We start from the raw sequence: 10,879 nt of genomic DNA, 5'->3' as shown, positions 1-10,879 counted from the left end.
TAAGACGGGGGGGATCTGACACAGTTACAACCACTGATGTACATTGATGCTTGTAGAAAATAGGCTTGTGTCTCAATATAAGATAATACACACAAACAACCCTGCAATAAGAGCGGCGTCAATCAAGACAGTACACATGACTAAATATAAATGTTTAGCCTTGTCACAATAACACAATTTTAAGTTTGATTTATTGAGGCAAGAAAATATTGCAATTTTGTGCAATGTACTGACGATAACTACTGAGTTCAAAATTATATCGTTTCAAGTCAATATAGTGATTATCCTGACAGGCCAATGTGTTTTAAATAAATGTGGAAAGCAAAGTGACAAAATTTGCCCTCAATGAGACTTCAACTAAAATAGTTAAAGCTACACTGCAGAACATTCTAGAAAAGACAAAGCTACTTCTGCTGTGGGTTATAAATAAAACATTTGATATTGGACTTTAAGAAAATAAAGCCTAATGTTTGGCTACGTGTACAATCTGTGGATGTCCCGCTCCCAGGAAACACTCGTCAGGTCTGAGAAGAGAACGAGCACTCTCAGTAGAGATAGATGGTTTTAGAGGTAGTTAGAGGTATTAATTATTATAGTTGGGTAAAATGTTCCGCAGTGTGGCTTTAATTGTGGCACAATGGTTTGGCTAAACTGCAGCTAAATAAAAATGTTTTCTTCATTACATTTATTTTATGTTCATTTATTTTGTGACAATTAATTTAAGGCCCCATGAACAAGTACTTTTCTATCAGATGGAATATTTAGTTGATGATAGTGCAATAAAAAGAACAATTGCTATTAATTGTGCAGCCCTAATCGATAAACTACAATAAAAAGTAAAATGTCCACAGCTAAGGCTCGGTTTTCGGAGATAGTATGACCTCTTCTTTCTTCTCCGGCTCAGTTCTTGAATTAACAGCGGGATCTTGTTTCTTATTGCTTGATTTCTCCAGATCATTTGACCTGCAACACAAATAATAGTATTAATCATTCAATTCAGTTGGTGTGTTGGTCATCAATGACACCAGGGGGCGCTGTTACTTTAAAAAATAGTCTAATATTGTGGTAAAGGGGCTGCTAGGCCAAGAAGATATGGGTTAGAAATGATGCAAAACGTTTTCATCAAATGCTGCAGGAAGATGAGACCATAGACTGTAAAAATAAGTGACATGGTGGTGACAGAAAGGTTAGTTCTCCCAGGTTTGATTCCCAAACCATGTGACGCCTTTCTGGGTAGAGCTGGCATGTTCTTGATGGATTGCTGTGGCTTCTAACATTAAAAGCAGCTACACCTATCCGACATTCAAAATCACATCCATTGGTACACATAGAACCACTTACAAACCACTACAGTGCGAAATATTGACACCGTGAATGTGGATATTGTGATGACAGACTGTTGTGCTAAGCTTTGGTGACTGTGGAGGATTTAACACAAAAACAATGGTTAGTGCTGCGACCTAAAGCACTGTAGATGAGTGAACTATTATTTGGTGGGTAAAAAGGTCGAGGTTGAAAGGTCATAACGCTGCAGTGACCTGGGCGTGGCTGCAGGACGGTGACTGTGCAGAAGGTCCCAGCTAGAGGTCGAGCTGCCGTAGGATCACAAGAAATAATCACGTGACTACAAATCAACGTCAAAGCAAGTGATGAGGATTATCAATTCAAATCAGCCTTTGACAGCCACTGCTTTATTCATGTATTTTTACCCAATAAGAATTTTTGATTAAGTTAGCAGTAGCATTTCTTTGTCTCCTGGACATAAAACTCAGTGGTAATCAAAGGCAAAGCAATCAAAAGGAAACAACAATCAACAATAAGGGTTTTTTGGGGGGATAAAGCTTAGTTGTTGAAAAAGAGGCCAGATGCTAATCCCAGTTGTTTTGAAATAAAAAGATTAGATTCTTACAGGATCAGAGAAACATTTGGCCCCTTTCCTGTTTTTCAGTTACCAAAAGTGTTGATTGAGTTAATAAGCATTTGCTCCACTTTGTTACTTGAAAACTGACTCAATTGAAAATACTTTTCCTAATTCCTGGGAATGTGTAAGTTAATTGAATTCAGTAGAGTCAGTAACGATGGTAATGAGGAAACACAAAAACAAAAGAAAGTGGGAAAGTAGAAATGTTTCAGTAGTTGAGCTTCAAGAAACAAAATACCAAATACATTGTTCACTAAACAATGCAAGTATCAGGTTACCGAGGACAGTTTTGCACTGACTGAGTGACTGCTGTCAGTTCAACACTGCTGTTGTGTTCTTGGGCAAGACACCTCTGTCCAGCAGGTGCATTCCTCTCATGATGGAGCAAACATACTTTGTTATTTATTGTGTACTTTATTACATATATTATTGAATTAGTTTTTACATAATCTACCACAAACCCATTTACTGAAACAAAGACACTTTCACCACAATGTAATAATAATGCTGATGTTGATGTATGTATGTACATGTATTGATCACATGTATTGATCATAGGGGATCAGGTTAGTGTCAGATCAACTGAAGTCATGACACCGTTTAAAAAGTGTGTGAATAAACATTATTAGGTTTCAAGTTACGATTATTAATTGTAGATTTACATTCTGAGATGTGTATCAGTCACACAGTTTTATGCTTGGTCAGTTTGAAAGCAGGTAAGACACTTATTCACCATCTCTGTTTCATGGTGAAGAAGTGTAAAAAATCTGCCAGAGACAGGAGACAGAGTCAGAAAATACAAAGAGACAGAAAACATTCAGTTTCAGGTTTATAAAGAGAACTCACCGAATGGTCTTGGTAATAAAGCGAATAATGACGGCCAGCCCCACACAGCCACAGATCACTCCAATCACGATCGCAGTGACTTCACCTGCAGCAGATACACACCAGCAGTTTACAGCAGCACTCAAACAACAAACTGAGGCGAGTCAGCTTTGTTTATGCTTTACCTGGAGCGAACTCCTTCCCTGGTTCTGTAAGAGACACACAGCATTACTATGCATTATTATATCAACTGACGACAACATTTTATCATTAAACGGAGCATTCGACCAACCATTAAAGGGACTATATGGAGTTTAAAAATGTTAAAATGATGTATTACATTTTCCAATTATGTCCTAAGGTGTAGAATGAGCCCAGACCTGTTCACCACAACTGCCTCCAAAATCCTGCACTGTCACTCAAAAAGTTGTTACTTCGGTCCGAATTGCAGTCATGCACGAGCTTAATATAGAAGGTAAAGTTACCCGTATGACCTGGGGTGGCAGTAGTGAGCTTAAAATGGCCAACTTGCATCTAGCCCCTTTAAATCCACAAAAATAATTTGATATGCCAGTGTTTGCTGACACCAAGACGGGGAGCTGACGGGGACCTGCCACGTCCACATTATGCCATCACTGCCTTTGACGGCTCTGCTGAGATCACAGGCCTTCCGGTTCACTCGCTCTCCACAATGAGCACTTTAAACAAATTCTTTCTCCTTTGTTCTTCCTCCGAACCGCTCTGTCACACTGGTCACTACTGTATCTTTCTGCTCCCGTTTTCTCAGTCTGACTCTCATGACAACAATGGAGTCACTGTTGCTCTTTCCAATAATCTCTCTTTCCTAATCAGACCGCAAACCTCACTCTGCTTTTGGGCTTCTCTTTCTTTCTTTGCAGCTCCTGCAAAGCTCTCAGAACGCCTTAATCAAGAATATTCCCACATCTCCCACACATCTCACTCTTCATACAGACTGACTGGCCTACCACTCCATTTAAACTGGACACAGAGAAGGAAGATACAGTAATACAAAAATATTTACAATCAGTAGACCTGTAGTTTTCTGTTATATATCAAACATTGAAGTGTCACCTGCTAAAAAGGACTTGTAGATGACTCTGTTGTTGAGTGGCTGTGTGGTTCTGTAATTGTCCTGCAGAAGCATCCGGTCCATATCTTCAGATTTACTGGAATAAAGGATGGTCTCCAGTTTGAGCAGCTACAGCAGAGAGCAACAGACCAAAGATGAGCTGGTAATTCTCAGACTCTCATGTAAATTACTCATATTTGCTGTTTCGTGTGACCAGATGTTCCAGTTTACCCAAAACTGTCCCCATGGATTTATGCAAAACACAGCTTTTTCTTTTCTTTTTTTTTCATACCAGCGTCTAAACCTTGAAACTCACTTCTGGGCCAAGTGTCCATTATCTCAACACTGATTTTTTTTTTTCTTCAAATAGCTGTGCCAGTGTAACCAGCTTTGAGAGTTGAGCCTGGATTACACAAAGTATTTGTTCAGCTTTGTGAAAGTACCAGAAGCACATAATATGAGTATTACAAAATGTACAGCTTGCAGTTAAGAAATAAATTGCACATGAGTGGCATGAGTGAAGTTTCTGAGAAAGGTATGCAATATTGACAAGAAATATGTGGAATTTATTAGAAATATGATGGAGATTTTGAAACTTCTATCAGTGCACAATGGCCTCAGCTTTTTACCCATCCCTTGATGCCAGTGGGGCGACATGTATGGAGCAGAGGTCGACCGCAGTGCAGCATTTTCAGGATGATCTAAACTATGATTGAGAGCAATGGAATAGGGCACGTGACCATTTTTGTTTACTCATACTTTTCCAAAAAAAAAAATATTTTAATGGAATACTATAGAACAATCAGTAAAACCCACTATATACCACAAACTCAATATTTGAATTGGTCTATCTTCAAAATATTAATATTCATATATCAAACATTTCTGAAGATATGTAAAATCCCTCCCTCCAGGATGTTTGAGGCATATTGGTCTTACCTGGGTCTTTGAGATCTTGACCTTCTCATAAAAGACAGTCCATATGACTTCCTGGTAGCACGGGGGCGTCGTGAGGGAGCCATTGTAGCGGTAGTAACGTCCCAGGTCTTTAGGCAGCAGAGATGATACGTCGAAACCCGGGATGAGGGCTTTCTGTTCTGCCAAAGAATTCATAAAAAACAGTGTTTCAGATTACCACAGTATCAGTTTAACTTTGTTTCTTATTATTTATTTATTTATTTACATCATCCTCAAACAACAACAGAACCCATCTCCACTGAGTCTTACTATGCATAAAACCTGATAATCTAGAGGTTTAGACCCACTGAGCCAAATCCTACATTTTAAATGAATAAATCAGCAAATTGCATCGTATCTATTTGCAATTGCAATATTTGTAACAAATGATGCACTGCAAAAAGGGAATATCCACAAAATATTAATAATAGTAATAATGATAACATTGGTTTAGACTTGTATTGCACTTTACAAGCCTGTGCTACCAAGTTTCTCAAAGCGCCGCACTGTAATAATTATTCATTCACGCCATATTCGGTGATAGAAAGTTACTATTGTAGTCACAGCTACCTCTAGGTTTGAGAGACGGAAGCAAGGCAGCCAATCGGCCTCTCTGATCACTAGGGCTTCTCCATTATTGAAAAAATAATAATCACAATTATTTTAGTCATAATTGAAATCATACTTTTATTTTGTGTTGTTTTGTAATCCTGGCTTGGTGTTTGTCACATGTATTGCAATTGTTACGTATTGTTTGTTTGTCTTTGGTTGGCTTATTGAATAATGAAATAAAAAATAATTATAATAATGAAAAAAAAAATCGTAATCAAATTTTGATTAATTGCACAGCCGACCGCCACCAACCACTTACACAGGCAAACACACTCTCGTTCATTCTGGCCTATTGCACTTGTTTAGTGGCAGGAGAAACTGGAGAACCTGGAGAAAACAACCTGCAAACTCCACACAGAAAGGCCCACTCTGACCAGGGATCAAGCTAAGTCAATTTAACGTAAAATCAGCAAAACCACTCAAATGAACATAAATAATCTGGACATACCATAGATATTTTTTGTACCTGCGTGTCTGATTCGACTCAAGTAGCTGATGATACTGTTAAATGCTGGGTTGGTCTCATCACCTGCCTAGAAGAAATCTGAAATGTTACATGTTGGTTAAAGAGAGTAATGTAAAAAAGCTATGGCAACTTTGTGTATAACCTCAATGAGAATCCCTAAAACAGCCAGGCCGTTCTTCTGCCGCATCGCTGCTGAAATGTTGGGGAAGAGCTCTGTGTTGTAGTGGACGATATGAAGCTACAGAGGGACAGAAAAACATTCAAAGAAAAGTGCATGTTTGATCACGTGGGAAATGGTTAATTGTGCTTTGTTTCTACATTTATTAACTTGGCTTGACTTGAGGCCCCACTAATCGGCTTAACTGTCCACAGTCCTCCTCGTCAGTGCACTCAGGCCTAAAATGTCCAGAGCTGTTGCTACTTCCTCCTTGTTTAACAACTTAACCTTGAACCAAATGTGCTTAGGTATAGAGTTATTGACGTAATATTATAGCAAACATAAATATAATAGTAAATGCTTGCCTCTCACATGTAAAGTGTACTGTGAGTGTAGAACTACCTCTGCCTCTGCGCTGAGTCCGTCGATGGTGTGTTCACTGCCACCGTGACTCGGGCCACCGCTGCCCCAGTGCAGGTGCAGCTGGACGGCACTGAAAAGCCAGGGCAGCCCGCCCAAACCCATCCATTCTGGGAGCTGCACCACAACTAAAGGGGACGAGGGGAGTGAAATTTACTGACCATTGTAATAATAATTAAGTATCGACTTTCATAGATGTTAAAAGTAGAATATTATTTGATTTGATTTTAAATTCGACCTTTATTTAGCTTTTGTTTCACCCAGAAAAGAGAGTTAATCCGACGACAAGCCAAACAATTAACATTTAAATTTAGACAGGTTTGTTTCAATAATATACTGCCTGACTGAAGAAAAAAAAAGTCACCACAAAAACAAGGTCACACGCTCCAACAGTTTGTTGGAGCGCTTTAGCTTTGCTTGCAGCACACACTCGCTGTGGCAATGTTTCTATAAGCTTCTACAATGTCAAAAGATCCAGTGTTGCATTCATTTTTCACTAATATCTTGCATTGATGACGGGAGATGTGACCACTGCAAAAAGCCTTCTCTAGCACACCCCAAAGAGTCTCAATGGGATTAAGATCTGGACTCTGTGGCCAATGTGTGAAAATTAAGTCTCATGCTCCCTAAACCACTCTTTGACAATGTGAGTCTGATGAATCCTGGCATTGTCATCTTGGAATATGCCCGTGCTGTCAGGGAAGAAGAAATCCACTGATGGAATAACCTGGTCATTCATTGATCTCATTCTTTGGGCACAGAGTGTTGCTGAACCTAGACCTGACCAACTGCAGTGACAACAGAAGCCGGTGGTGACTAAGGCAGTGTATTTCTGACTCGTTACCTGTGTGTCCAGTGTTGAGCAGCGTGAACGGCTGGTTGTTGTTCTGACTGTAGCCCAGGGGGGTCACTGGGGTCAGAGTGGGGTCATATTGGGTCTGACAGGTCACCACGTCCACCGGGGACTGAGAGGATCCTCCACAGTCGGGGAAATGCTCGGACCACTCGGCCTGACCCACCAAACCTGCGTGACATAAAGACAACACGGCGGCACTGATGTAACCAATCACACAGCTCAGTGGATCCCAGTCATCCAGTAACAAGCTGCATACTCTGTAATTACACAAGACCCTTCCTCAACGTTTGAGGTATGTATGCAGTAACATCTTCATGTCTGATAATAGAAGAAGCTTCTGTGACTAGAAGCGAAACGTCCTCAACTTTACCGAAACCCGGTCCAGTCGATGATTTAGCTTCTCTACAATTACTCCTCAGTAACTTACGATTCATGCCAATTTGCGTTTTGCTGAAATAAAAAGTAATTTACACGGTTTTATGTCCATGAGTTAGAAGCTGATTAGCTGCTATTGTTCTTCTTAACTCGTAGTATTAATATTTGTTTTCCGAAGAGTCTGTGGAGATACTGAATGGGATTCTTACTTCCACCACCAAGGAAGAGGCCTATTGTCACGATTACAGAGGATGAATAGAAAGTCTGAAAGAGAGTGACAAATGAATCGAATGATCTGAATATGAATTACTTATAAGAATGAGAGGGAAAAGTGTTAGCAGTGTTTTGAACCTAATATTATGATGCGACTGCACACTGACAGCCGCAGTTCGTTGGTGTTGTTTGTCACGTAGGGTTTACATTTCTGGAGCAAACGTGATTCTCACTCCTCGGCCCCTCAGCTCCAGCTCCGAGTCTAATCAGCTTTGTGCCCTCAACCTGGGGCCCAAATGGGACAACCCCACACCACCACCCTCACCTCAGCCTCACAAGCAACACTCTGCCCGTCTCTATGGCGACAAAGGGGCAAAAATTTGAACTCTCAGAGGGGTGCACAAAATACATACAGATAAATGTTGGCTGTATCTACGGGTTTCGGTCACATGCCATTTCCCTGTTGTGGTCGCCATCAGAGGAGGGTAGAGGAGCGAAAATATTTACTCAGAGTAAAGTTACTTTCAAATGGTTTTACTCAAGAAGATGAAGTAAAACGTAGTGATGAAAAACCATCAAGTAAGAGTAAAAACATACTTGCAGAAAAAGCTACTTGAGTACTGTGAGTAACTGTTTGATTTATGATTCAGTCTTGACATAAATGATGAGAAACAAAACATGAAATGATGTAAAAGTCCTAGTATTTCCAAAGGAAAAGATGCAAAAAGACTATTTTGAAGAATAAAGTCCATGAAACACAAACTATTTTATGTGTCACATGAAGCTTTTGCCAGATTTACTCACTGTAGAACTGTTTAACTCAAGTAAGAGATACTTCATTATAATATTACTCAAGTGAAAGTAAATAGTGCCATATGATAAAATTAAGAAATACAATTACTTCAAAAAGTGCATGTACTTGAGTAAGTGTAACTGAGTACTACCCGCCTCTGGTCGCCACACATTTTGAGCACTCGAGGACAAAAGATTTAATTGTTTTGTTCTTTATAGCAGTGGCCATGCAAATTCTCTCAAGTTAAAGCCACACTGCAGATCGACTCAATTGCTGCAAAACTAAAAACATAAACAAACATGACTGTGATATCCAAATGATTGGAATCACACTGACCATGTTATACTAAGCTATTAAAACAAAGCATTTGCAAAAGGACAAAGTGTACTTCAACTTATACTTGGCTAGCTGTCGTCAAAGCAGAGCAGCAACATCTCCATGAAAGCAATCTATACCGGCAAAGTACAAGTCAGGTCTGAGGAGAGGCAAGCCCGTTCACACTAAAGGCACATGGCTTTAGAGGCACTTTTCAACAATAATAAAACACCCAATAATAAAATGAATCCTTGTGTTTTATCGCACTTACGCAGTGCGACTTTAAGTAACTATCTTTACTTCTACAATAAAGTTGGTGACTAGGCCTGTCACAAAAGTTCAATATATTGAGGCAGGAAAATATCATGGTAAACGATATTATTGAGTCTAAAGATACTAGATATTCTAAACTCTGAAGTAAAAATGACAGTAAACCTATGTTTTAAAGGTGCATAATCATATCCTAAAAGCTGCAATAATTATGAAATATAATGTAACACAATTTGCTTTGGTTAAAAATGGGGGAAAAAAATTAATAAATGTACAGATGATAAATGTTCAGCCCAAAAATGTATCGTTTAGCTGTTATTTATTGAACGATACGTTGATATAGTAATTATCGTGACAGCCCTTGTGGTATATTTAACTGTGCAAATGTAAAATAATGAATATCCTTGTGCTTTTTTTTTCTTTTAATTAACGCCCTCTGCCTTTGTTCTTCACGTGTACAGTAGTGGCTGAATAGGAGAGTGTTGCCCATTCAATCCCATTGTCCGTGGCAAAGGCAGCAGTGTACAACCGCAACACAATTAACACACGGGTTATTGTGCAGCAGCAACAATGCAGGCAGCAGTGTCCAGGCTATAGGCTCCCTCGGTCCCATCGCCCTCTCGCTGCACCTGCTTCACGTCCCCCACTTCAGCGCCTCCGGAACAACTCAAAGCTGAAAGTCCCGAAGAAAACCAGAGTGTGCTTGACGGGGGAGTATATTGAGAATAATCTGGATTAAATCAAGACCTGAACCAACACAAACCGAGTCTTAAAGGAGTGTGAGAAGTGTAAGAAAACTGGGATTAAGCCAGGTCTACACTTAAGGGTCAGGGAAAAGAGGCAAAACCAAACTAGAAATTAAACTGAAGCTAGACTAGGCCTAAAACATTCTTACAAAGATTTAACAAACAATAAGGTAGCTCTGAACTTGGACTAATCAGAACTAAAAGATGTATTGCACCTTGTATTTTGAATATATATGATGACCCTTGATTCAATCTGTTCAAATGGAATTACCATAGACAGGAAGAGAAGGCAGAATACTTGTGTGTACGCATTGACAGAGTTAACGAGAAAAGAATGTGTTCTGATTGACATGCAAAAAAAACTAACTCACCACTGTAGGTCCAGCGAATTTCTTCTACAAAACACAAAGAGAATTCCTCCATTTAGGAAAGAGTGATGCATAATTAGGTAGTAAAGTCAAGCATTTCGATATCACAACACTATGGAGTTGATGCACGGATTGAAAGTATAATAAAAAACTAAAGACCTTACCATATTGAGCAGAAGTCCGCAGGAAGCACACAAATAATAACGAAATATAAAAACTCCAATAGTCCATGCTAGCTCCGCGCACCCATACAAGCATGCATACACAAACTGAGTATGAACAGAAATGAGAGGAAGAGAGAAAGGGAGAGAGAGGAGAGAGGGGCAGAGGGGGTCCACTGATCCACCTGCCCCCATTTCACAGCCAACGCCAGCCAGGCCACCTATGGTTCCTCGACTCTGGATTATAATAGGCTTAGAGAGGGAACAACTTTTTTTTGCAAGTTATGAGGAGAAAAACAAGTGAAATGGTAAGTGTAGGACAGTTGGATTTGGA

The 10,879-nt window shown here is 39.6% G+C and overlaps 1 protein-coding gene across 5 annotated transcripts; it reads right to left on the bottom strand.

Moving 5' to 3' along the window:
• Window positions 1-303: 303 nt before the first annotated feature.
• On the bottom strand, window positions 304-10,679 carry ca14 (carbonic anhydrase XIV). 5 transcript variants are annotated; one of them, XM_079562300.1, is made up of 13 exons: window positions 10,549-10,679; window positions 10,388-10,411; window positions 7,293-7,472; window positions 6,431-6,576; window positions 6,014-6,109; window positions 5,872-5,938; window positions 4,776-4,933; window positions 3,839-3,965; window positions 2,932-2,955; window positions 2,768-2,852; window positions 2,655-2,688; window positions 1,539-1,592; window positions 304-963 (listed from the first exon to the last, which is right to left on the bottom strand). In XM_079562300.1, exons 1-12 carry the CDS (start codon window positions 10,640-10,642, stop codon window positions 1,581-1,583), a joined length of 1,047 nt encoding a protein of 348 aa, XP_079418426.1. In that variant the 5' UTR covers window positions 10,643-10,679; the 3' UTR covers window positions 304-963; window positions 1,539-1,580. The 5 variants fall into 5 exon arrangements, 4 of the variants coding, with proteins under 4 accessions (XP_079418426.1, XP_079418425.1, XP_079418427.1 ...); XR_013793178.1 differs by having other exon boundaries at window positions 880-963; window positions 2,584-2,688; XM_079562299.1 differs by lacking the exon at window positions 1,539-1,592 and having other exon boundaries at window positions 2,584-2,688.
• Between the last annotated feature and the right edge of the window lie 200 nt (window positions 10,680-10,879).

Source organism: Gobius niger, assembly GCF_951799975.1.
Source record: "Gobius niger genome assembly, chromosome: 8".
NCBI classification, from domain to species: domain Eukaryota; kingdom Metazoa; phylum Chordata; class Actinopteri; order Gobiiformes; family Gobiidae; genus Gobius; species Gobius niger.
This window is presented reverse-complemented; position numbering and strand designations above follow the sequence as displayed.

Coding starts and splice junctions, on each gene's coding strand:
- ca14 (XM_079562299.1), bottom strand. CDS start 10,642: ATGCTTGTATGGGTGCGCGGAGCTAGCATGGACTATTGGAGTTTTTAT. Junction 4,934..5,871: donor GAGTCGAATCAGACACGCAG/GTACAAAAAATA, acceptor ATTCTTTGGCAG/AACAGAAAGCCCTCATCCCG. Junction 2,956..3,838: donor CTACAAGTCCTTTTTAGCAG/GTGACACTTCAA, acceptor TGTCTCTTACAG/AACCAGGGAAGGAGTTCGCT.